General features: G+C 40.0%; 2 protein-coding genes across 3 annotated transcripts; both read left to right on the forward strand.

Moving 5' to 3' along the window:
* Window positions 1-5,352: 5,352 nt before the first annotated feature.
* LOC121838747 (sodium/nucleoside cotransporter 2-like) lies at window positions 5,353-10,733 on the forward strand (the record flags this gene model as incomplete). Its single annotated transcript, XM_042302015.1, is given in 11 exon segments — window positions 5,353-5,552; window positions 5,658-5,799; window positions 6,108-6,221; window positions 6,639-6,713; window positions 6,810-6,890; window positions 7,030-7,079; window positions 7,490-7,517; window positions 9,487-9,612; window positions 10,118-10,213; window positions 10,216-10,250; window positions 10,380-10,733. Coding segments are annotated over 11 exon segments (1,083 nt in total), but the record flags the coding sequence as incomplete, so codon positions are not given.
* A 3,990-nt stretch (window positions 10,734-14,723) lies between these two features.
* On the forward strand, window positions 14,724-23,898 carry LOC112219236 (sodium/nucleoside cotransporter 2-like). 2 transcript variants are annotated; one of them, XM_042301544.1, is made up of 18 exons: window positions 14,724-14,871; window positions 15,134-15,207; window positions 15,297-15,373; window positions 15,949-16,040; window positions 16,288-16,477; window positions 16,583-16,724; window positions 17,029-17,142; window positions 17,538-17,612; window positions 17,709-17,789; window positions 17,929-18,009; window positions 20,259-20,384; window positions 20,502-20,632; window positions 20,756-20,924; window positions 21,258-21,455; window positions 22,707-22,788; window positions 22,896-22,994; window positions 23,151-23,256; window positions 23,359-23,898. In XM_042301544.1, exons 1-18 carry the CDS (start codon window positions 14,868-14,870, stop codon window positions 23,468-23,470), a joined length of 1,953 nt encoding a protein of 650 aa, XP_042157478.1. In that variant the 5' UTR covers window positions 14,724-14,867; the 3' UTR covers window positions 23,471-23,898. The 2 variants fall into 2 exon arrangements, with proteins under 2 accessions (XP_042157478.1, XP_042157479.1); XM_042301545.1 differs by having other exon boundaries at window positions 14,737-14,871; window positions 15,137-15,207.
* Window positions 23,899-27,932: the final 4,034 nt, after the last annotated feature.

The following is a 27,932-nucleotide window of genomic DNA, read 5'->3' on the forward strand; positions in this document are numbered from 1 at the left end:
GAAGTAATTTAGCTTGTCTGGTAGGCTCGTGTCACTGGGCAGCTCGCATCTGTGCTTCCCTTTGTAGTCTGTAATAGTTTGCATGTCCTGCCACATCTGACGAGCATCGGAGCCGGTGTAGTATGATTCAATCTTAGCTCTGTATTGACGCTTTGCCTGTTTGATGGTTCGTCGGAGGGCATAGCGGAATTTCTTATAAGCTTCTGAGTTAGAGTCCCGCTCCATGAAAGCTGCAGCTCTACCCTTTAGCTCAGTGAGGATGTTGCCTGTAATCCATGGCTTCTGGTTGGGGTATGTACGTACAGTCACTGTGGGGATGACATCATCAATGCACTTATTGATGAAGCCAGTGACGGATGTGGTGTACTCCTCAATGCCATCGGAGGAATCCCGGGAACATATTCCTGTCTGTGCAGGCAAAACAGTCCTGTAGCTTAGCATCTGCGTCATCTTCCACTTTTTTATTGACCGAGTCGCTGGTGCTTCCTGTGTTTAAGTTGATGTATTTGCATTTCTACTCATATTCACTGTGTATTTGTAAATGCAGTGGCTAACTGTTCTCTTTCTTTCATCAGAAGTTTTGTTTGTCACTGTTTTTGGTCTGTTTTTGTAATCGTCAGCTATTTAGCGTAGTAGTAGCCTAGTCTCTGTGAAAGCAAAGTGGTAGTCCTATAGGCTTCTTTAGAACGTGTGAGCCATCCAGTGAAAATAGATTGATTAACTGAGATCCACATCGTCATTTGTATACTCGTGTTAATGTGTTTTACTATCAATCTGTCTCAAACACGCAAATGTAAACCTGCAGCCTTTCATAACCTTTGCCTTTTCTTGGGGGGATTTTTGGGGGGATTTTGGATTTTAGCTGGGGGTGTTTGTCTTGAGTCTAGGTTGCTGGTGTGTGTTGTGTTCTAGGGCAGGTACTGGCGGTGGTAGGTGGAGCAACTTTGTCTCAGAGCATTTCATATAATTTGTACGTAAAGGGTTAGGGGAAGGATTAGCTAGCATGTTCAGTAGTTGCGAAGTAGCGAAGTATGCTAGATGTTTGCGTTATACACCCAGCTCCGAACATTCACCCTCCTTTCGTTTTTGCCATAAGTAACCATCTGTCTTATGTACCATATCATACCAGTATCTTTGATTTACATACAGAAAAATACAAAATGCTTTGAGACCAGGTTGGGTGGTGAGGGTGCCAATTGAAAATATTTTTGAGTAAAATGCAGCTTTACTGTAGCTATTCACTGCTATGAAACCTCATACGTTTTTTAATGCTTTTTGCACTGGTTTAATTTCAATTCATTATGTTATGTCTCATGCATATACATATACATGCTGCTTTCTTGGCCAGGACTCACCCAAAAAATATCAAATCAAATCAAATTTAATTTGTCACATACACATGGTTAGCAGATGTTGATGCGAGTGTAGTGAAATGCTTGTGCTTCTAGTTCCAACCATGCAGTAATATCTAACAAGAAATCTAACAATTTCACAACAACTACCTTATACACACAAGTGTAAAGGAATGAATAAGAATATCTACATAAAAAATATATATGGGTGAGCGATGGCCGAACGGCATAGGCAAGATGCAGTAGATGGTATAGAGTACAGTATATACATTTGAGATGAGATGAGCCCAGCACTACATGGCAGGACCTGGTCAATGACCTGAAGAGAGCTGGGACCACAGTCTCAAAGAAAACCATTAGTAACACACTACGCAGTCATGGTTTAAAATCCTGCAGCGCACACAAGGTCACCCTGCTCAAGCCAGCGCATGTCCAGGCCCGTCTGAAGTTTGCCACTGACCATCTGGATGATCCAGAGGAGGAATGGGAGAAGGTCATGTGGTCTGATGAGACAAAAATAAAGCTTTTTGGTCTAAACTCCACTCGCCGTGTTTGGAGGAAGAAGAAGGATACAACCCCAAGAACACCATCCCAACCGTGAAGCATGGAGGTGGAAACATCATTCTTTGGGAATGCTTTTCTGCAAAGGGGACAGGACGACTGCACCGTATTGAGGGGAGGATGGGGCCATGTATCGCGAGATCTTGGCCAACAACCTCCTTCCCTCAGTAAGAGCATTGAAGATGGGTCGTGGCTGGGTCTTCCAGCATGACAACGACCCGAAACACACAGCCAGGGCAACTAAGGAGTGGCTCCGTAAGAAGCATCTCAAGGTCCTGGAGTGGCCTAACCAGTCTCCAGACCTGAACCCAATAGAAAATCTTTGGAGGGAGCTGAATGTCCGTATTGCCCAGCGACAGCCCCGAAACCTGAAGGATCTGGAGAAGGTCTGTGTGGAGGAGTGGGCCAAAATCCCTGCTGCAGTGTGTGCAAACCTGGTCAAGAACTACAGGAAACGTATGATCTCTGTAATTGCAAACAAAGGTTTCCGTACCAAATATGAAGTTTTGCTTTTCTGATGTATCAAAAACTTATGTCATGCAATAAAATGCAAATTAATTACTTAAAATCATACAATGTGATTTTCTGGATTTTTATTTAGATTCAGTTGAAGTGTACCTATGATAAAAAATTACAGACCTCTACATGCTTTGTAAGTAGGAAAACCTGCAAAATCAGCAGTGTATCAAATACTTGTTCTCCCCACTGTAGGAGTTAAATTCCTCTAACAGGTGGAGCTGTTGTTCACCAACTGAGGGCGGCCCGTCAGGAAGTCCAGGACCCAGTTGCACAGGGCGGGGTCGAGACCCAGGGTCTCGAGCTTAATGACAAGTTTGTTAAATGCTGAGCTGTAGTCGATGAACAGCATTCTATACTGACGCTTAGCTTGTGAAAATATGTAAATCTCTACGTGACATCTGGTTAAATAAAAACATTCAAATAAATAATATCTATAGCCTCTGATTGTTTCCTCTAGGTTAAATCGGCCTTGAATCTTTGGTTTGAATATATGTTTCAATTGTGTGAAATCTCAGCTGTTTTGAATAGGTCTCTGGATATCTTATCCAGGCTGCTAAAGGCCAGATGATGTAAACAGTGTAGTCTTTGCACATGAATGTATTTCACTGATTCTTTATGAATAACATTATGTTGGTGTCTTATGACCAGTTCATGCTATGATTTGACTTTCAGTGGATGAACACTAATCAGTCTTTATTAAAATTACACATTTTTGAGGGCAAATTTCAATTTTTGATAGCAGAACTGCATTAGACATTAGATGCTAAGCTCCATAACTGCTTCTGTGAACACTTAACACATTGAGCACACCCTGGGCCTCAAAATAGATTGGCAATGGGCAACTGAATTTGCCAGACCAATTCTGGTTATTGGAATCTTTTATTACACATGGTGCTTTTTCTACAATGGCTACTATGTCATAAAATGTTGCTTCTAATACATTTAAAACAGGACCGTTGGAGACTATAGAAAAATGTGTCAAATCATGCCGTTAGTTAATGTATTGCTTATAAATGTATCTATAAACAATACAAGGAAATGGTATGAATCATACGCTATTTACTTGGAATCATTTGCTAAAGGACACTTAGGTGAGACCAAATCAGTGACTCATGACCTTCTCAATTTTAATCGCAGCAAAATCCATAAATGTGGTCATTAACACCTGTTAATACATTTCATTGTCTTTAAATATGGCTTAATAGCCAGTGAACATCGCCAGAGCTTACTTTTAAATGACCAGTAATGTATTCTCAATTTCTCATCCTACTCTGGAATGGCTTGAGGGCCAGTTGATTTTTATGCGGTTCAGCTAGATTGTCTCCATTTCCTTAGCACTTTGTCACTTTGTCGGATGTCTGAGACTGTTTTAGTTGTGAGCAGTAATGAGTAGAACAAATAGCTGTCCTTAGATGCACTCATGGAGCTGGCTTTCTCCTCTGCTTCTTTCAAATGTGAGATGTACATATCCAGCTTTCCAAACAAATTATGAATATTAAAGGGATACTTTGGGATTTTGGTAATGGGATTTGTATCTACTTCCCAAGAGTCAGATGAAGTCGTGGATACCATTTTTGTCTCTGTCCATCATGAAGGAAGTTTAAGGTAGTTCCATGTGCCGTAACTAGTGTTAGCACAATGACTGGAAGTCTATGGGTATCTACTAGCACGCTAAATAGCAATTGTACTAGCACTAGTTAGCAACTTCCATCAAACTGCATACAGAGACATACAAATGGTATCCACGAGTCAATTGACAAAACCCTTTAAGTGAAATGAGTTTGTATAGTTGAAAAACAACTAAACGGCCTATTGAAGCAAATAGCGTATATAATCTGGACTGCAGTTAAAGCACAGAACAATGAGACAGATATTTCACCGGATGTATAAGTGTTAAGCATCCGGTTGGCGTATCCACTCACTACAAAATATGGTGATGAGAGGAAGCCTAGTGGCCAGCAGTGGGAGGAGATGGAGAGAGATAGATTTTGACCAACATTATGCACATTTTCTGATTAATGAAACATTTGATCTCAATACAGTTTTCTGTTCCCAAAACTAGAATCTGTTACGTACAGAGTGGACTAAGAAAGGACAGGCTATGGTCTATCTTGGGTTAAGTTATAAAAATCTTTGTCTATACTGTCCATACAAACCAACATAACAGAATTTGTATTGTGCCACACTGGCATCTTGTTTACAGAAGCAAACAGCACTGTGTTTGTGACTCGAAAAAATCTTTTAGATTACATTTTTAAGTACATATTTGTCTAAAGCTTTTTAAATGTGTCATATTTTTTCAAAGACCACTTTTATGAGACATGTAAAATGTATGTTATGGTTGTACTGGAGAAAAAAGGGCTAGGTCTTCTGTTTTTCTACTTACGACATAATAATATAGAGGATAGGGTGGAGTGTTTACCAGATAGACCTTCTAGGATAATCCACTATACTGTATGGACTCTTTAGTAGGAATTTAACCCTAACAAAGTCAGTTATGTCTAATCAACCATTGCATATCGGATGTTATTACATGGTTAGGCCTAAGTCTAAAATCTTATCTGTTATATATTTTTGCTGAATGGGCAAAGTGAATTATTTGGTTTCCAAAGTAAACAGAATGCCTCTAATCTAATATTTATTTTAAATGGTCTATCAATAAATCAATCCCAACACTTGCCACGTGCATGCCTACGTCAAGGATTGTCTGAAAACTGATTAAAGCTTCTCTTGAACTTGTCTGTTAATTTATGATAAGATTTCTCAAGGAGGGCAGTGTATATTTCCCGACACAGTATTTTGTAACATAGCATTCGTCACACAGACTATTATCCTATGAATGTGAAATGTTCTAAGAATCAGTCCCCTGACAATTTCTCATCACAACAATGTGATGCTCTTTTGATATTACCTTTGTTTCTATATCACAGGCTATGTGGAATACTTCATCACAGCATGCATATTGGACTTTGAGAGGTCCATTGCCCTTGTAGTCCTCACCAGTTTGGCAGTTGTCTCCAAAGCCTATGACCTTGTGAAGACATACCATGGAGATAGCATAACCAAATGTTTCATACCAGCTCAAAGATGCTTCAACAATTTCCGGGGATGGATAATAGGGTAAGAAGCTATTTCATATGGACACTTTAAATGGTCTGAGAAAATGAATTAATTTGGTGAGTGTATTTTCCTCTGTGGACTGAGAGTCTGTTGTGGGTTCTTTAGAGTTTTCGTTGTTGCGGTGCTGGTCCTGCTAGTGACTTGGCTCGTTGTGGACACAAGCAAGCGACCAGAGCAGCTCATCTCATTTGGAGGGGTCTGCATGTTCATTCTAGTCATTTTCATCTTCTCAGCCCACAGGACAGAGGTAAGCTTAACATCACAGCAGATCGCTCCAATCCCATCACAGGATGAGAGTGGCCAGGCTTTCCCATAATGCATGTCTACCTGTAATAACACATGATTGGTTATAACCGCTTATCTATGACTGTTTTCTTTAGACTTTGAATTTGCTGTGGACTTCCTTTGTTTGGCCTTGTATGTCTTTTACCAGTTACCCCTAGTAATACCTTCCATTGACTCACCAATTTATGGAGAATCACTTGTTAAACAATAATATATATCCAAACATTGTTTGAAGAGTATGTCAAGTGTGTTTGTTTGTCTCCGTTTCAGGTGGCATGGAGGTCAGTTTTTTGGGGTCTTGGTTTACAATTCTGTATCGGACCTTTTGTCATAAGGACAGAGCCAGGACTCACAGCCTTCCAATGGCTTGGAGAGCAAGTGCAGGTATCCTTGTTGCTGAAGTGCTCCTTATCTCCTTATCTTAAAGTAGTAAACCTTAACTACCTGGAAATTGTCATTTTATCTGGGAGGTCCCTCTTTTATGAGGCACAGTGAAATCTCATAGATTGCCCATGGAGCTATTTACAACCACTTTGTATTTATTTATTTTTATTTTACCTTTATTTAACCAGGTAGGCCAGTTGAGAACACGTTCTCATTTACAACTGCGACCTGGCAGACTCTCTAATCTACAGACTCTCTAATCTAAAATTGCTATTTTGTCTTAACCATTGATTTGAGTCAGTATTATGTAAGTAACAATTGTAGCTAGTTGCATGGAATGACAAACTATGAGCCTCATTGTTGACATGAATACAAATGAGAAGACAATCATATTTTCCCTCGTTTTTAAAATTTCAGATATTCTTGAACTACACAAAACACGGGTCATCATTTGTTTTTGGACCACTAGTATCTGACATCTTCGCATTTCAGGTCAGTGAGCTATAGTTCAGTAGATGTACTAGAAACATTTATTTATTTGATAATGAATCCAGGATTGATCAATATATGTCCCTGTTCCTTCTCCAGGCTTTGCCCATTGTGATATTCTTCAGCAGTGTGATGTCAGTTCTTTATTTCCTTAGAATAATGCAATGGCTCATCATTAAGGTAAGAGACCTTCAAACATTAAGCCCAAAATGAAGCTTCTGTGTTAGGTTTGGGCACAGTCATATACATATGGCTCTAGGTTTGTGTGTGTACTGTATGATTTATGTTAACAAGAAGCCATGTGTTTTTCCCCTTTCAGATCGCATGGGTAATGCAGATAACGATGGGAACCTCACCCACTGAGACCTTGTGTCACGTTCTGACCTTTATTTCCTATGTTTTATCATTATTTAGTATGGTCAGGGCATGAGTTGGGTGGGCAGTCTATGTTTGTTTTTCTATGATTTGGGTATTTCTATGTTTCGGCCTAGTATGGTTCTCAATCAGAGGCAGGTGTCATTAGTTGTCTCTGATTGAGAATCATACTTAGGTAGCCTGGGTTTCACTGTGTTTGTGGGTGATTGTTCCTGTCTCTGTGTTTTGCACCAGATAGGACTGTTTAGGTTTTCACACGTTTCTTGTTTTTTTGTAATCAGTTGTTCATGTGTACGTTTACGTATTAAAAGAACCATGGACACTTACCACGCCGCATATTGGTCCTCTGATCCTTTTCGCCTCTCCTCTTCGGAAGAAGAGGAGGAAATCCCTGACACCTTGAGTGTTGCAGGCAACATATTTGTTGGGCCAGTACATTTGCCTGTTTGTAGTCGAGGGTATTTCAGTTCCTACTTTAATATAATAATTATTGGAGGATACATATACTGAAGATAACACCATTGTAGTAATTACACTAAGTGATGTTTACACTTCACAATGTCTTACAAAGTAATATTGATGAGGATTAGGACATACAAAGTTGATTTAATGTTTAACAGATGAAATATGACACAATACAATTTGTAAAAATACTAAACAACCTTAGTAAAACACCTGGTGACCTTACCAAGAGATTTTAGCCTTTTAAATAAGGGTTTTGGAATGACAGTCACAGGGACCACAGTTTGAGTCCTGGTCAGGGTAACCCCCTAATTATCCCTTGAGAACTGTGGACAATAAAAGGCTTGTTTTTCTCACAACACAATGCCACGGATGTCTCAAGTTTTGAGGGAGCGTGCAATTGGCATACTGACTGCAGGAATGTCTACCAGAGTTGTTGCCAGAGAATGTAATGTTATTTTTCTCGAACAAGGTCGTTTTAGAGAATTTGAAAGTATATCCAACCGGCCTCACAACCGCAGAACACGTGTAACCACGCCATCCCAGGACCTCCACACCCGGGTTCTTCCCCTGCGAGATTGTCTGACACCAGCCACCCAGACAGTTGATGAAACTGTGGGTTTGCACAACCGAAGAATTTCTGCACCAACTGTCAGAAACCATCTCAGGGAAGCTCATCTGCGGGCTTGTCATCCTCACCAGGGTCTTGACCTGACTGCAGTTCGGCATCACAACTAACTTTCTTGGTCAAATCCTCATTTTCGATAGACACTGGCACGCTGGAGAAGTGTGCTCTTCACAGATTAATCCCGGTTTCAACTGTACCGGGCAATTGGAAGACGGCGTCGTGTGGGCAAGCGGTTTGCTGATGTCAACGTTGTGAACAGAGTGCCCCATGGTGGCGGTGGGGTTATGATATGGTCTGGCATAAGCTACGAACAACGAACACAATTTTATTTTATTTTATTGGGCCAGTAACTGAAAGGTTGCTAGATCGAATCCCCAAGCTGACAAGGTAAAAATCTGTCGTTCTCCCCTGAATAAGGCAGTTAACCCACTGTTCCCAGGCCATCATTGTAAATAAGAATTTGTTCTTAACTGACTTGCCTTGTTAAATTAAGGTTAAATAAAAAAATATCCAGCGACAGTCATTGAAGAGGAGTGGGACAACATTCCACAGGCCACAATCAACAGCCTGATCAACTCTATGTGGAGGAGATGTGACGTGCTACATGAGACAAATGGTGTTCACACAAGATACTGACTGGTTTTCTGATCCACGCCCCTACCTTTTACAAAATATATATCTGTGACCAAGAGATGCATATCTGTATTCCCAGTCATGTGAAATCCATAGATTAGGGCCTAACAAATGTATTTCAATTGACTGATTTCCTTATATGAACTGTAACTCAGTAAAATCTTAATAAATTAACAAATGATTCATTTGATTCACATAATTCAGTCCACCATGACTGCTCAAATCATGTGAATCAAATTATTCATTTGTTTATTGCGAACAGTCATTTTAGGTATAAAATATTTAGCTAGCCTTTGTTTTGGATTATGTGGCTGCAAAACTTGTTTTGTAGATACTTCAAGTTGATTTGGGCATTCAATTTATGGGACATTGCAATTCAATTAAACACTTTTAAGGTAAGATAAATAGGGCTAAACTAAAAAAGGTACATTTCCTGTAGAAAATGTGTGTGCTTGCTTCAGCAGTTTAAAAATATATGTACGGTAATTTTTAAATTCGTCAAATTCTTTTGTAAATTAATCGATTCAAATGAATAGTTCCAATCATTATTTCAAAATAATGTGAAGCGGGGCATCCGTTAAACATTAAATCAACTTGGTTAGGCTTAGCTGATTCTATCCACTTGCTGTGTAGAATTCTTTATTAAAGCATTCCTCTTTATAATGTTTTCTTCATCAGACTGAAGCGCCATTGCTGATTCGCCCCTATTTGAAGGACATGACCAAATCTGAAGTGCATGCTGTCATGGTTGGAGGCTTTGCCACCATTGCAGGAAGTGTGATGGGTGCATTCATCTCATTTGAGGTAAGACCAAAGAGTCATCCCTCCAATGCACCTGTCACGTTCTGACCTTAGTTCCTTTATTATGTCTTTGTGTTAGTTTGGTCAGGGCGTGAGTTGGGGTGGGTAGTCTATGTTCTTTTTTCTAGGTAGTATTTATGTGTTTGGCCTGGTATGGTTCTCAATCAGAGGCAGGTGTCATTCGTTGTCTCTGATTGAAAATCATACTTAGGTAGCCTGTTTTCCCCATTTTAGTTGTGGGTGATTGTTTTTTGTCTCTGTGTCTTCACCACACAGAACTGTTTTGTTTTCGTTCATTCTCCTTGTTATTTAGTCTTTGGTGTTCAAAGTTAATAAATGATCAACATGGACACGTACCACAATCCATATTGGTTCGATCCTTCATACTCCTCACCAGAGGAAGACGAATATCGTTACAGCACCCAGTTTTTCAGATTTTGTCTCAGTTAATTTTAATGTGACTGATCTTCATCGTTATGTGAGATTGAGATTGCTCAATGCCCCACAGATTGATGCATCCTCTATGATATCTGCCTCTGTAATGGCTGCCCCATGTGCCTTGGCAATCTCCAAGCTGTCCTATCCGGAGACAGAAGAGAAAACATTTTTACATCAGAGGAAAATATCAAAGTGGCTTGTGGGTATGTGTTTTTGTGTTTTGTGTTTGTGTGTATGTGTTTGCCATTTACCGATTTTTTACATTCCTCTGCATTTTGTTGCATATATAATAGACTTTCTGTGGTTCATATTGGGCTGTCTTAACTCCCCAGTGATGAACAGAACATTTTGGAAGCAGCTAGCAGTGGAGCATCTACATCAATAGGCCTTGTGGCTAATATAGCTGCCAACTTGATAGCATTCCTTGCGATACTGGCATTCATCAATGCATCTCTTGGCTGGCTGTGAGGCCTGGTGGGATTTCCCTCTATCACATTTGAGGTACGCTCCAGGCAGCTCCACATACCTTAATCCCATTTCACATTCAAAGATCCTTCTGTCTTGACTTGACACCCATGACTAACCCAGTACTTCGTGATGAGTGATGGACATGCTTTGGCATTTTTTTATTTAACAGCGTGTGATGCATGGCTGAATAATTGTGCACATCACAAAATAAGATAAGATAATTATTTCATTGTGCCTTGGTAAAATGTCCAAATCATCGAAATGTGTAAAATAATTCAGATGAGAATATCTGGGGTTCGTTCCTTGTTCCTTGTCAATCATTGGCTCATTGGTGAAATTAGCATTATGACAATAGCTTTAATTAAATCATTCAAAATACTTTATTAATGCAATTGCAGACAGAAGTTGACAACAGGTGCATATTACGCACGTTCCTGAGTAAGTTCTGCAAAATAGAAAAGGTCCCAAGTTATTTTATTAAACCCGAAGTCCATCCCTAGTGATTTCACTGCATACGTCGTTACATTCTACTCATCAGACCAAGCTCATGCATACACAGCTATATAAACTTGCAAGAGAGATACAATAGTTCCAGTGTTTTCTAAGGCCTAGGCAGTAAATGTCCACTCCACAAGTTGATTAATTGTGGAATCTCTGACTTGTCTCTTATCTCTTACACTCCCCTGCAGAGTTTTGTCTCAGTCACACGTCTCAAAATGTTTCTTTATAAGATATCTATATCTATCCTACCCTGCCTTTCTAAGGTCTTCGAAAGCCAAGTCAACAAATAGATTACCGACCATTTCGAATCTCACCATACACTCTCTGCTATGCAATCTGGTTTCAGAGCTGGTTATGGGTGCACCCCAGCCACGCTCAAGGTCCTAAACGATATCTTAACCGCCATCGATAAGAAACATTACTGTGCAGCCGTATTCATTGATCTGGCCAAGGCTTTCGACTCTGTCAATCACCACATCCTCATTCGCAGACTCGACAGCCTTGGTTTCTCAAATCATTGCCTCGTCTGGTTCACCAACTACTTCTCTGATAGAGTTCAGTGTGTCAAATCGGAGGGTCTGTTGTCTGGACCTCTGGCAGTCTCTATGGGGGTGCCACAGGGTTCAATTCTTGCACCGACTCTCTTCTCTGTATACATCAATGATGTCGCTCTTGCTGCTGGTGAGTCTCTGATCCACCTCTACGCAGACGACACCATTCTGTATACTTCTGGCCCTTCTTTGGACACTGTGTTAACAACCCTCCAGGCAAGCTTCAATGCCAGCCAACTCTCCTTCCGTGGCCTCCAAATGCTCTTAAATACAAGTAAAACTAAATGCATGCTCTTCAACCGATCGCTGCCTGCACCTGCCCGCCTGTCCAACATCACTACTTTGGACGGCTCTGACTTAGAATATGTGGACAATACAAATACCTAGGTGTCTGGCTAGACTGTAAACTCTCCTTCCAGACCCACATCAAACATCTCCAATCCAAAGTTAAATCTAGAATTGGCTTCCTATTTCGCAAAAAAAGCATCCTTCACTCATGCTGCCAAACATACCCTTGTAAAACTGATCATCCTACCAATCCTCAACTTCGGCGATGTAATTTACAAAATAGCCTCCAATACCATACTCAACTAATTGGATGCAGTCTATCACAGTGCCATCCGTTTTGTCACCAGAGCCCCATATACTACCCACCATTGCGACCTGTACGCTCTCGTTGGCTGGCCCTCGCTTCATACTCGTCGCCAAACCCACTGGCTCCATGTCATCTACAAGACCCTGCTAGGTAAAGTCCCCCCTTATCTCAGCTCGCTGGTCACCATAGCATCACCCACCTGTAGCATGCGCTCCAGCAGGTATATCTCTCTGGTCTCCCCCAAAGCCAATTCTTTCTTTGGCAGCCTCTCCTTTTAGTTCTTTGCTGCCAATGACTGGAACGAACTACAAAAATCTCTGGAACTGGAAACACTTATCTCCCTCACTAGCTTTAAGCACCAGCTGTCAGAGCAGCTCACAGATTACTGCACCTGTACATAGCCCACCTATAATTTAGCCCAAACAACTACCTTTTTCTTTGGTCTTGGCCATAGTGGAGTTTGGAGTGTGACTGTTTGAGGTTGTGGACAGGTGTCTTTTATACTGATAACAAATTCAAACAGGTGCCATTAATACAGGTAACGAGTGGAGGACAGAGGAGCCTCTTAAAGAAGAAGTTACAGGTCTGTGAGAGCCAGAAATCTTGCTTGTTTGTAGGAGACCAAATACTTGTTTTCCACCATAATTTGCAAATAAATTCATCAAAAATCCTACAATGTGATTTTCTGGATTTTTTTCTAATTTTGTCTGTCATAGTTGAAGTGTATCTATGATGAAAATTACAGGCCTCTCTCATCTTTTTAAGTGGCAGAACTTGCACAATTGGTGGCTGACTAAGTACTTTTTTGCCCCACTATATATATACTGTATATTGTTGATCTGTAGTCTAGGACCCTGTAAATGTAAGGAGGGAGGGGTCTTATAACCCCTCTCCTTCTCTTAATACAACATAAGCATAATCTATTATTATAATACATAAAACATTTGGTACAGCCCCCATCATGACCCCTAGGTGAACCCCTGACAACACATGTACATTCCTCCATATGTGTAAGACCTTTGTATTGACCTGTGTACTATGGAAGTTTCTTTGATGCTCTGTAAGTGTATCTTACATTTGAGTCATTTAACAGACACTTTTATCCAGAGCGACTTACAGTTAGAGCATTCATCTTAAGGGCTCCCGAGTGGCGCAGGGTTTGGTCGGGGTAGGCCTTCATTGTAAATACGTTTTTTTCTTAACTGACTTGCCTAGTTAAATAAAGGTTAATTCAAATAAAATAAAGATAGCTCGGTGAGATAACCACATATTTTGTGATGTTACTTTATAGCCTGATCTCTTTGTGATCTCTCTTTTGCACACCAGTATCTCTACCTGCACATTACCATTTGATCATTTATTACTCCAGTGTTAATCTGCTAAATTGTAATTATTCGCCTGCCTCCTCATGCCTTTTGCACAAAATGTATATAGACTCTTTTTTTTCTTTTTTCTACTGTGTTATTGACTTGTTTATTGTTTACTCCATGTGTAACTCTGTGCTGTTGTCTATTCACACTGCTATGCTTTATCTTGGCCAGGTCGCAGTTGTACATGAGAACTTGTTCTCAACTAGCCTACCTGGTTAAATAAAGGTGAAATAAAAATGTAACATTTTTAAAAAATGCTTTCACTCACTCACTCACTCACTCACTCACTCACTCACTCACTCACTCATTGAAGCCAATAGCATATACGATCTGGACTGCAGTTAAAGCACAGAACAATGAGCCAGATATTTCACCGGATGTATAAGTGTGAATCATCCGGTTGGCGTATCCACTCACTACAAAATATGGTGATGAGAGGAAGCCTAGTGGCCAGCAGTGGGAGGAGATGGAGAGAGATGGATTTTGACCAACATTATGCACATTTTCTGATTAATGAAACATTTGATCTCAATACAGTTTTCTGTTCCCAAAACTGGAATCTGTTACGTACAGAGTGGACTAAGAAAGGACAGGCTATGGTCTATCTTGGGTTAAGTTATAAAAATCTTTGTCTACACTGTCCATACAAACCAACATAACAGAATTTGTATTGTGCCACACTGGCATCTTGTTTACAGAAGCAAACAGCACTGTGTTTGTGACTTGAAAAAATCTTTTAGATTACATTTTTAAGTACATATTTGTCTCAAGCTTTTTAAACGTGTCATATTTTTTCAAAGTGCACTTTTATGAGACATGTAAAATGTATGTTATGGTTGTACTGGAGAAAAAAGGGCTAGGTCTTCTGTTTTCTACTTACGACATAATAATATAGAGGATAGGGTGGAGTGTTTACCAGATAGACCTTCTAGGATAATCCACTATACTGTATGGACTCTTTAGTAGGAATTTAACCCTAACAAAGTCAGTTATGTCTAATCAACCATTGCATATTGGATGTTATTACATGGTTAGGCCTAAGTCTAAAATCGTATCTGTTATTTATTTTTGCTGAATGGGCAAAGTGAATGATTTGGTTTCCAAAGTAAACAGAATGCCTCTAATCTAATATTTATTTCAAATGGTCTATCAATAAATCAATCCCAACACTTGCCACGTGCATGCCTACGTCAAAGACTGCCTGAGAAACTGATTAAAGCTCCTCTTGAACTTGTCTGTTAATTTATGATAAGATTTCTCAAGGAGGGCAGTGTATATGTCCCGACACAGTATTTTGCAACATAGCATTCGTCACACAGACTAACAGCACTCACAATGAGTAAGTTATTGTCCTGTTTTCCTGAATTGAACGTGTAAGGAGGCTTTGAACAGATCGTGTGTTTTTGAGGACTTTTTTTCCCACAAGATGACCATGAGGATAGTGTTTGAAAGCTTTCGCCCTCCCTGGGTGCTAGAATCTCAACGTGTTTCACAGAGGAAATAAAGATTTAAGATGTGACGTTTTTGGCTCCATTGAGTGTGGTGAACATTGTTTTTCAAACGGCTGATACAAATGACTAAACTTTGCCTCTCTTTTTCAGCAGAAGACACTGGTACACCGCTTAAAGTTCTGTCTCATGTTAATGGGGTGGTCAATGAGGGATTTGAAACACAGGTATGTAAAGAAAAGAATTGCATGCTTACATTTTTTCAACATGTACAGTATGTGAATTGATGAATAAACAGACACTTCATTCCTCTCAGGGGGATAGCATTTCAGTTAGTAACAGAAGCAGTTTCAAAGAGGAGCACTCAAGAAAAGGATTGGGATTATATTTAAGGTATGCCAATCAAACTAAAGGGCTAAAGTTTGTAGTGTTTATTGTGGTGCACACACATCAGGATACACATCAGCATAACGTTTTGAATGTTGATTCTGAGAAACAGATTTAATCAACACCTCGTTGCAGGGATGTAGAACACAATTACACTTACAGTACTTCACTGCAAAAGTTTGACTCAAATCAAAATGAGTTTAGTTTCGTCTCACCCACTCAATAACATGTTGTTATTAGTATCAGTAAATGTTCTGTACATTGTGCAGAGCGAGAGACAAAACCATTTTTTCTGCAATGTGTTTATTTGATTGAATTCCAAACTCAGATAATCTTCTTGTCCCTGCTTTTATCTTGAGCTTTTAATCCTTTTAATCATGAAGTCTTCTTCATGTTTATGAACTCATAAGAGAAATCTCTATAAATACAAGGCAGCGTAGTCCATTACCTGACACCACGTCAAGCTATTGTGCAGAAAAAAAAGACAAGTTGTAATGTCTTTGTTGATAATTAGATAAATATAAGAATGGTTGTTTGTAATATGCCGTGGTAACTAACCTGTTCTTTGATTGGTTCTTTAGTAAGGTTTCCAAGCCTATTAATGCCACAGAGGATTACTTTAAAGCTCACGCCAAAACCATCAAATACATTGTACTGGGCTTGCTCGGAGCAGGTATTTTATTTGAATTTAACCCTAACAAATGTACTTATTGGGCTTCTAATTTACAAACTCATTGCTAGATATAGGTGTCGCCTTTTGTGCAAACACCAGAAAATAAAACCACACTGAATGAGAAAATTGTACACTATCCTATGAATTATCCCATGAAAGTGAAATGTTTTAAGAATCAGTCCCCTGACAATTTCTCATCACAACAATGTGATGCTGTTTTGATATTACCTTTGTTTCTATATCACAGGCTATGTGGCATACTTCATCACAGCATGCATATTGGACTTTGAGAGGTCCATTGCCCTTGTAGTCCTCACCAGTTTGGCAGTTGTCTCCAAAGCCTATGACCTTGTGAAGACATACCATGGAGATAGCATAACCAAATGTTTCATACCAGCTCAAAGATGCTACAACAATTTCCGGGGATGGATAATAGGGTAAGAAGCTATTTCATATGGACACTTTAAATGGTCTGAGAAAATGAATTAATTTGGTGAGTGTATTTTCCTCTGTGGACTGAGAGTCTGTTGTGGGTTCTTTAGAGTTTTCGTTGTTGCGGTGCTGGTCCTGCTAGTGACTTGGCTCGTTGTGGACACAAGCAAGCGACCAGAGCAGCTCATCTCATTTGGAGGGGTCTGCATGTTCATTCTAGTCATTTTCATCTTCTCAGCCCACAGGACAGAGGTAAGCTTAACATCACAGCAGATCGCTCTGATCCCATCACAGGATGAGAGTGGCCAGGCTTTCCCATAATGCATGTCTACCTGTAATAACACATGATTGGTTATAACCGCTTATCTATGACTGTTTTCTATAGACTTTGAATTTGCTGTGGACTTCCTTTGGCCTTGTATGTCTTTTACCAGTTACGCCTAGTAATTCCTTCCATTGACTCACCAATTTATGGAGAATCACTTGATAAACAATAATATATATCCAAACATTGTTTGAAGAGTATGTCAAGTGTGTTTGTTTGTCTCCGTTTCAGGTGGCATGGAGGTCAGTTTTTTGGGGTCTTGGTTTACAATTCTGTATCGGACTGTTTGTCATAAGGACAGAGCCAGGACTCACAGCCTTCCAATGGCTTGGAGAGCAAGTGCAGGTATCCTTGTTGCTGAACTGCTCCTTATCTCCTTATCTTAAAGTAGTAAACCTTAACTACCTGGAAATTGTCATTTTATCTGGGAGGTCCCTCTTTTATGAGGCACAGTGAAATCTCATAGATGGCCCATGAAGCTATCTCCAACAACTTTTTAAAAAACTATTTAACCTTTATTTAACCAGGTAGACCAGTTGAGAACAAGTTCTCATTTACAACTGCGACCTGGCAGACTCTCTAATCTAAAACTGCTATTTTGTCTTAACCATTGATTTGAGACAGTATTATGTAAGTAACAATTGTAGCTAGTTGCATGGAATGACAAACTATGAGCCTCATTGTTGACATGAATACAAATGAGAAGACAATCATCTTTTCCCTCGTTTTTAAAATTTCAGATATTCTTGAACTACACAAAACACGGGTCATCATTTGTTTTTGGACCACTAGTATCCGACATCTTCGCATTTCAGGTCAGTGAGCAATAGTTCAGTAAATGTACTAGAAACATTTATTTATTTGATAATGAATCCAGGATTGATCAATATATGTCCCTGTTCCTTCTCCAGGCTTTGCCCATTGTGATATTCTTCAGCAGTGTGATGTCAGTTCTTTATTTCCTTGGAATAATGCAATGGCTCATCATTAAGGTAAGAGACCTTCAAACATTAAGCCCAAAATGAAGCTTCTGTGTTAGGTTTGGGCACAGTCATATACATATGGCTCTAGGTTTGTGTGTGTACTGTATGATTTATGTTAACAAGAAGCCATGTGTTTTTCCCCTTTCAGATCGCATGGGTAATGCAGATAACGATGGGAACCTCACCTACTGAGACCTTGAGTGTTGCAGGCAACATATTTGTTGGACAGGTACATTTGCCTGTTTGTAGTCGAGGGTATTTCAGTTCCTACTTCAATATAAGAATTATTGGAGGATACATATACTGAAGATAACACCATTGTAGTAATTACACTAAGTGATGTTTACACTTCACAATGTCTTACAAAGTAATATTGATGAGGATTAGGACATACAAAGTTGATTTACTGTTTAACAGATTACATCTTTTGAAAAGTGAGGCGAGTGAATAAAAATGAAATATGACAAAATACAATACAATTTGTAAAAATACTAAACAACCTTAGTAAAACACCTAGTGACCTTACCAAGAGATTTTAGCCTTTTAAATAAGGGTTTTGGAATGACAGTCACAGGGACCACAGTTTGAGTCCTGGTCAGGGTAACCCCCTAATTATCCCTCGAGAACTCAAGGGGATTTAGCACATTGTGCTGTGGACAATAAAAGGCCACTCTAAAATGTATTTTTGTTTTCTCACAACACAATGCCACGGATGTCTCAAGTTTTTAGGGAGCGTGCAATTGGCATACTGACTGCAGGAATGTCTACCAGAGTTGTTGCCAGAGAATGTAATGTTATTTTCTTGACCAAGGTCGTTTTAGAGAATTTGAAAGCATGTCCAACCGGCCTCACAACCGCAGAACACGTGTAACCACGCCACCCCAGGACCTCCACACCCGGGTTCTTCCCCTGCGAGATTGTCTGACACCAGCCACCCAGACAGTTGATGAAACTGTGGGTTTGCACAACCAAAGAATTTCTGCACCAACTGTCAGAAACCATCTCAGGGAAGCTCATCTGCGGGCTTGTCATCCTCACCAGGGTCTTGACCTGACTGCAGTTCGGCATCGCAACTCACTGTCTTGGGCAAATCCTCATGTTCGATAGACACTGGCACGCTGGAGAAGTGTGCTCTTCACAGATGAATCCCGGTTTCAACTGTACCGGGCAATTGGCGTCGTGTGGGCAAGCGGTTTGCTGATGTCAACGTTGTGAACAGAGTGCCCCATGGTGGCGGTGGGGTTATGATATGGTCTGGCATAAGCTACGGACAACGAACACAATTTGATTTTATTAATGGCAATTTGAATGCACAGAGATACTGTGACGAGATCCTGAAGCCCAATGTCGTACAATTCATCCGCCTCCTTCACCTCATGTTTCAGCATGATAATGCACATTTCCATGTCGCAAGGATCTGAACACAATTCCTGGAAGCTGAAAATGTCCCAGTTATTCCATAGCCGGCAAACTCACCAGACATCACCCATTTAGCATGTTAGGGATGCTCTGGATCGACATGTACAACAGTGTGTTCCAGTTCCCACCAATATCGGGGCAGCAGGTAGCCTAGTGATTGGAGTATTGGGCCAGTAACTGAAAGGTTGCTAGATCGAATCCCCGAGCTGACAAGGTAAAAATCTGTCATTCTCTCCTGAATAAGGCAGTTAACCCACTGTTCCCAGGCCATCATTGTAAATAAGAATTTGTTCTTAACTGACTTGCCTTGTTAAATTAAGGTTAAATAAAAAAATATCCAGCGACAGTCAGATACATTGACAATCAACAGCCTTTTCTATGTGGAGGAGATGATCCACGTTCCCCTACCTGGTTTTCTTTACTTTTACAAAATATATATCTGTGACCAAGAGATGCATATCTGTATTCCCAGTGATGTGAAATCCATAGATTAGGGCCTAACAAATGTATTTCAATCGACTGATTTCCTTATATGAACTCTAACACAGTAAAATCTTAACAAATTAACAAATGATTCATTTGATTCACATAATTCAGTCCACCATGACTGCTCAAATCATGTGAATCAAAGTATTCATTTGTTTATTGCGAACAGTCATTTTAGGAATACATTTTTTAGCTAGCCTTTGTTTTGGATTATGTGGCTGCAAAACTTGTTTTGTAGATACTTCAAGTTGATTTGGGCATTCAATTTATGGGACATTGCAATTCAATTAAACACTTCTAAGGTAAGATAAATATGGCTAAACTAAAAAAGATACATTTCCTGTAGAAAATGTGTGTGCTTGCTTCAGCCGTTTAAAAATATTTGTATGGTAATCGTTCATTTCGTCAAATTCTTTTGTAAATTCATCGATTCAAATTAATCGTTCCAATCATTATTTAAAAAAATGTGAAGTTAAACATTAAATCAACTTGGTTAGGCTTAGCTGATTCTATCCACTTGCTGTGTAGAATTCTTTATTAAAGCATTCCTCTTTATAATGTTTTCTTCATCAGACTGAAGCGCCATTGCTGATTCGCCCCTATTTGAAGGACATGACCAAATCTGAAGTGCATGCTGTCATGGTTGGAGGCTTTGCCACCATTGCAGGAAGTGTGATGGGTGCATTCATCTCATTTGGGGTAAGACCAAAGAGTCATCCCTCCAATGCACCCAGTTTTTCATCTTTTGTCTCAGTTAATTCTAATGTAACTGATCTTCATCGTTATGTGAGATTGAGATTGCTCAATGCCCCACAGATTGATGCATCCTCTATGATATCTGCCTCTGTAATGGCTGCCCCATGTGCCTTGGCAATCTCCAAGCTGTCCTATCCGGAGACAGAAGAGAGCAAATTTACATCAGAGGAAAATATCAAAGTGGCTTGTGGGTATGTATTTTTGTGTTTTGTGTGTATGTGTTTGCCATTTACCGATTTTTTACATTCCTCTGCATTTTGTTGTATAGATAATAGACTTTCTGTGGTTCATATTGGGCTGTCTTAACTCCCCAGTGATGAACAGAACATTTTGGAAGCAGCTAGCAGTGGAGCATCTACATCAATAGGCCTTGTTGCTAATATAGCTGCCAACTTGATTGCATTCCTTGCGATACTGGCATTCATCAATGCATCTCTTGGCTGGCTGGGAGGCCTGGTGGGATTTCCCTCTATCACATTTGAGGTACGCTCCAGGCAGCTCCACATACCTTAATCCCATTTCACATTCAAAGATCCTTCTGTCTTGACTTGACACCCATGACTAACCCAGTACTTCGTGATGAGTGATGGACATGCTTTGGCATTTTTTTATTTAACAGCGTGTGATGCATGGCTGAATAATTGTGCACATCACAAAATAAGATAAGATCATTATTCATTGTGCCTTGGTAAGATGTCCAAATCATCGAAATGTGTAAAATAATTCAGATTAGAATATCTAAAGTTGATACTTTATGTACTGGAAACTATTAACCCCATTATTGACCCTTGCTCTTGCTGCACTTTGCACCCATAGATAATCTGTTCCTATGTGTTCATGCCTGTGGCCTTCATGATGGGGATACCATTTGAAGAGAGTTTCATAGTAGCGGAACTCATCGGCACCAAGCTCTTCCTCAATGAGTTTCTGGCATATCAGAAGCTGTCAGAGTTGAAGAGTAACAGAGTCAACGGTCTGGATGAAATTATTGGCGATGAGAGGCAATGGATCTCCGTGCGTATGCTTTCCCCACTCTTATAATTACTGTACAAATACTGTATGTGCATATTGGAAATTATTATGTGCATAAAATCATAAATACTACTGTACGTGCATACTGTAGTATTACTGATTATTCCCAAAACGTGGATTTGGTCACTGTTGGGGTTCGTTCCTTGTTCCTTGTCAATCATTGGCTCATTGGTGAAATTAGCATTATGACAATAGCTTTAATTAAATCATTCAAAATACTTTATTAATGCAATTGCAGACAGAAGTAGACAACAGGTACATAGCACGCATGTTTCCGAGTAAGTTCTACAAAATAGAAAAGGTCCCAAATAATTTTATTAAACCCGAAGTCCATCCCTAATGATGTCACTGCATACGTCGTTACCTTCTACTCATCAGACCAAGCTCATGCATACACAGCTATATAAACTTGCAAGAGAGATACAATAGTTCCAGTGTTTTCTAAGGCCTAGGCAGTAAATGTCCACTCCACAAGTTGATTAATTGTGGAATGTCTGACTTGTCTCTTATCTCTTACACTCCCCTGCAGAGTTCTGTCTCAGTCACACATTTCTCAGAACGTTTCTTTCTTTATAAGAGGCAGATAGACTAGAAAACAACTGTGGAACAATATTGTTAATCTGTAGTCTAGGACCCTGTAAATGGAAAGAGGGAGGGGTCTTATAACTCCTATACCTCTTAATACAACATAAGCATAATCTATTATTATAATACATCAAACATTTGGTACAGCCCCCATCATGACCCCTAGGTGAACCCCTGACAACACATGTACATTCCTACACATGTGTAAGACCTTTGTATTGACCTGTGTACTATGGAAGTTTCTTTGATGCTCTGTAAGTGTATCTTACATTTGAGTCATTTAACAGACACTTTTATCCAGAGTGACTTACAGTTAGAGCATTCATCTTAAGGGCTCCCGAGTGGCGCAGCGGTCTTAGGCACTGCAACTCAGTGCTAGAGGTGTCACTACAGACCCTGGTTTGATTCCAGGCTGTATAACAACTGGCCGTGATTCGGAGTCCCATAGGGCGGCGCACAATTGGCCCGTCATCGTCTGTGTTAGGGTTTGGCTGGGGTAGGCCTTCATTGTAAATATATATATTTTTTCTACATTGACTTGCCTAGTTAAATATAGGTTAATTCAAATAAAATAAAGATAGCTAGGTGAGATAATCACATTACAGTTGTAGCACAATCTTCTAACGTACTGAGTTTCTACATTTACAGGTCAGATCAGAGATCATCTCCACTTTTGCTCTGTGCGGATTTGCCAATTTCAGCTCACTGGGGATCGTAATTGGAGGCCTTTGTGAGTATAAGATTCCACACTTTGTACCACCTTATCTTTCTCCATGTGTTGCCATCCATCAGAATATATTTTTAACAATTTCCGTATTTTGTGATGTTACTTTATAGCCTCCATATGCCCATCCAGAAGAGCCGACGTCTCCTCTTTGGTATTGAGAGCCCTGTTCACTGGGACCTGTGTGTCTCTGATTAATGCCTGTATTGCAGGTCTGTGCTTATTTTCACTTCAAAACTGTTCTTAATATCAGTTTCCTCATCATCTGCCCTCTCCTGGATGTGTCATCTCACACGTTTATTTTTAGATTAGTATGTGCAGGAGTGCAGGAGCATCATGTTTACTTTGTTTCTTTGTGACCTCTCCAGGTATTCTCTTTGTTCCTCCTCTTGACTGTTTGGATGTTTTCGGGACGTCCTTTTTCAACACCACAAATATAGACCTAAAAAACTGCTGTACTGATCTCTTTGGAAGGTAGGTTTGAACAAGTACAACAGTGAAAGAGGGGTTAGGAGCTAGATATAACATGTTTCTCAACAGATCATTCTCCAAATCTAACCTAATACTTTGTTGCAGCACTGTGAACAATGGGACCATCTCATTTGAGGGCTCCTGGAGCACGGTGACCAACGCCACTTTGTACTTTACGAACTGCTGTGATCTCTTTGATAATGCAGTTTGTAACTAGGTCTTCCTGTAAGTCATTTTATGTGTTAATTACCAGTGAGTAGATCAACTCATTCAGCTCTTTGTATTTTCAGTATATATTATGTTTCATAACTTTTTTTCACATTTGATTGTATATATTTATACTATAAGTAATGTAGATTAAACTCCATCCAGAGATTACAAAATGAAGATAAAGCTTGTACAGATAAAACAAATCCTTTAACGGGTTTTTACAATTTTATTTATGATAAATATAGTTCTTTAGTTCTAAAGATTCACTTTTTCATTCAAAGAGTCAGAGAACAGATATATTGGAAATCAATGCAAAGAAATGCTGAAATGTGCTAAATAAGGATTGGAAATTGTAAAAGTGGATTATTTGCATTGAGTAAATCAGTAAGTCAAATTCTGCATTGTATCTAAATAAACAGTATGTGAAAATATGAATATGAACGTTTGACATGAATTGTATGTACAAAATCACAACATAACATACCAGATATTACAGTGTCAGGGACATTAATTTCATTAGCATTCTGCAAACATATCAAACACTCTTAATCCCTCTTGCACACTCTCACTCACACACTCACACACACATTCACATACTGTACTCTTCAAACTAGTGACAATATCCCCATCCCACCCCTCCCCCAGAAGTGTGAATGTTGAGAATGCATATCATTTTCAATCACAAAAGTCAGCTGGAGGTGAGCTACTGCTTTACTGTGATCATGGGCCAGGTCCAAAGCAGTTTCTACATGGTTCTGATATTATAGCTCTTATTCTTTCACTTTGTGAAGTGACCCATTTAAATGGCACCAAACATGTGCATTCCAAAGTTAAAGCGTTTATTTCAGTAATCCCTTTATTGCTCTTCAACACTCAAGGTCAGTTAAAGAGTCAATCCTTTGAAGAACCAGGTTAAGGGGATCGGTGTACTGTACTGTTCCTTTAAAGAACCAGGTTAAGGGGATCGGTCTACTGTACTATTCCTTTAAAGAACCAGGTTAAGGGGATCGATGTACTGTACTGTTCCTTTGAAGAACCAGGTTAAGGGGATCGGTGTACTGTACTGTTCCTTTGAAGAACCAGGTTAAGGGGATCGGTGTACTGTACTATTCCTTTAAAGAACCAGGTTAAGGGGATCGGTCTACTGTACTATTCCTTTAAAGAACCAGGTTAAGGGGATCGATGTACTGTACTGTTCCTTTGAAGAACCAGGTTAAGGGGATCGGTGTACTGTACTGTTCCTTTAAAGAACCAGGTTAAGGGGATCGGTCTACTGTACTATTCCTTTAAAGAACCAGGTTAAGGGGATCGGTCTACTGTACTATTCCTTTAAAGAACCAGGTTAAGGGGATCGGTCTACTGTACTATTCCTTTAAAGAACCAGGTTAAGGGGATCGGTGTACTGTACTATTCCTTTAAAGAACCAGGTTAAGGGGATCGGTCTACTGTACTATTCCTTTAAAGAACCAGGTTAAGGGGATCGGTCTACTGTACTATTCCTTTAAAGAACCAGGTTAAGGGGATCGGTCTACTGTACTATTCCTTTAAAGAACCAGGTTAAGGGGATCGGTCTACTGTACTATTCCTTTAAAGAACCAGGTTAAGGGGATCGGTCTACTGTACTATTCCTTTAAAGAACCAGGTTAAGGGGATCGGTCTACTGTACTATTCCTTTAAAGAACCAGGTTAAGGGGATCGGTCTACTGTACTATTCCTTTAAAGAACCAGGTTAAGGGGATCGGTCTACTGTACTATTCCTTTAAAGAACCAGGTTAAGGGGATCGGTCTACTGTACTATTCCTTTAAATAACCAGGTTAAGGGGATCGGTGTACTGTACTATTCCTTTAAAGAACCAGGTTAAGGGGATCGGTCTACTGTACTATTCCTTTAAAGAACCAGGTTAAGGGGATCGGTGTACTGTACTGTTCCTTTAAAGAACCAGGTTAAGGGGATCGGTCTACTGTACTATTCCTTTAAAGAACCAGGTTAAGGGGATCGGTCTACTGTACTATTCCTTTAAAGAACCAGGTTAAGGGGATCGATGTACTGTACTGTTCCTTTGAAGAACCAGGTTAAGGGGATCGGTGTACTGTACTGTTCCTTTGAAGAACCAGGTTAAGGGGATCGGTCTACTGTACTATTCCTTTAAAGAACCAGGTTAAGGGGATCGGTCTACTGTACTATTCCTTTAAAGAACCAGGTTAAGGGGATCGGTCTACTGTACTGTTCCTTTGAAGAACCAGGTTAAGGGGATCGGTGTACTGTACTATTCCTTTAAAGAACGAGGTTAAGGTGATCGGTGTACTGTACTATTCCTTTAAAGAACCAGGTTAAGGGGATCGGTCTACTGTACTATTCCTGTAAAGAACCAGGTTAAGGGGATCGGTGTAATGTACTATTCCTTTAAAGAACCAGGTTAAGGGGATCGGTCTACTGTACTATTCCTTTAAAGAACCAGGTTAAGGGGATCGGTCTACTGTACTATTCCTTTAAAGAACCAGGTTAAGGGGATCGGTCTACTGTACTATTCCTTTAAAGAACCAGGTTAAGGGGATCGGTCTACTGTACTATTCCTTTAAAGAACCAGGTTAAGGGGATCGGTCTACTGTACTATTCCTTTAAAGAACCAGGTTAAGGGGATCGGTCTACTGTACTATTCCTTTAAAGAACCAGGTTAAGGGGATCGGTCTACTGTACTATTCCTTTAAAGAACCAGGTTAAGGGGATCGGTCTACTGTACTATTCCTTTAAAGAACCAGGTTAAGGGGATCGGTCTACTGTACTATTCCTTTAAAGAACCAGGTTAAGGGGATCGGTGTACTGTACTATTCCTTTAAAGAACCAGGTTAAGGGGATCGGTCTACTGTACTATTCCTTTAAAGAACCAGGTTAAGGGGATCGGTGTACTGTACTGTTCCTTTAAAGAACCAGGTTAAGGGGATCGGTCTACTGTACTATTCCTTTAAAGAACCAGGTTAAGGGGATTGGTCTACTGTACTATTCCTTTAAAGAACCAGGTTAAGGGGATCGGTCTACTGTACTATTCCTTTAAAGAACCAGGTTAAGGGGATCGGTCTACTGTACTATTCCTTTAAAGAACCAGGTTAAGGGGATCGGTCTACTGTACTATTCCTTTAAAGAACCAGGTTAAGGGGATCGGTGTACTGTACTATTCCTTTAAAGAACCAGGTTAAGGGGATCGGTCTACTGTACTATTCCTTTAAAGAACCAGGTTAAGTGGATCGATGTACTGTACTGTTCCTTTGAAGAACCAGGTTAAGGGGATCGGTGTACTGTACTGTTCCTTTGAAGAACCAGGTTAAGGGGATCGGTCTACTGTACTATTCCTTTAAAGAACCAGGTTAAGGGGATCGGTCTACTGTACTATTCCTTTAAAGAACCAGGTTAAGGGGATCGGTCTACTGTACTGTTCCTTTGAAGAACCAGGTTAAGGGGATCGGTGTACTGTACTATTCCTTTAAAGAACCAGGTTAAGGTGATCGGTGTACTGTACTATTCCTTTAAAGAACCAGGTTAAGGGGATCGGTCTACTGTACTATTCCTGTAAAGAACCAGGTTAAGGGGATCGGTGTAATGTACTATTCCTTTAAAGAACCAGGTTAAGGGGATCGGTCTACTGTACTATTCCTTTAAAGAACCAGGTTAAGGGGATCGGTCTACTGTACTATTCCTTTAAAGAACCAGGTTAAGGGGATCGGTCTACTGTACTATTCCTTTAAAGAACCAGGTTAAGGGGATCGGTCTACTGTACTATTCCTTTAAAGAACCAGGTTAAGGGGATCGGTCTACTGTACTATTCCTTTAAAGAACCAGGTTAAGGGGATCGGTCTACTGTACTATTCCTTTAAAGAACCAGGTTAAGGGGATCGGTCTACTGTACTATTCCTTTAAAGAACCAGGTTAAGGGGATCGGTCTACTGTACTATTCCTTTAAAGAACCAGGTTAAGGGGATCGGTCTACTGTACTATTCCTTTAAAGAACCAGGTTAAGGGGATCGGTCTACTGTACTATTCCTTTAAAGAACCAGGTTAAGGGGATCGGTGTACTGTACTATTCCTTTAAAGAACCAGGTTAAGGGGATCGGTCTACTGTACTATTCCTTTAAAGAACCAGGTTAAGGGGATCGGTGTACTGTACTGTTCCTTTAAAGAACCAGGTTAAGGGGATCGGTCTACTGTACTATTCCTTTAAAGAACCAGGTTAAGGGGATCGGTCTACTGTACTTTTCCTTTAAAGAACCAGGTTAAGGGGATCGGTCTACTGTACTATTCCTTTAAAGAACCAGGTTAAGGGGATCGGTGTACTGTACTATTCCTTTAAAGAACCAGGTTAAGGGGATCGGTGTACTGTACTATTCCTTTAAAGAACCAGGTTAAGGGGATCGGTGTACTGTACTGTTCCTTTAAAGAACAAGGTTAAGGGGATCGGTCTACTGCACTATTCATG

Source organism: Oncorhynchus tshawytscha, linkage group LG19 (assembly GCF_018296145.1).
Source record: "Oncorhynchus tshawytscha isolate Ot180627B linkage group LG19, Otsh_v2.0, whole genome shotgun sequence".
Classification (NCBI taxonomy): domain Eukaryota; kingdom Metazoa; phylum Chordata; class Actinopteri; order Salmoniformes; family Salmonidae; genus Oncorhynchus; species Oncorhynchus tshawytscha.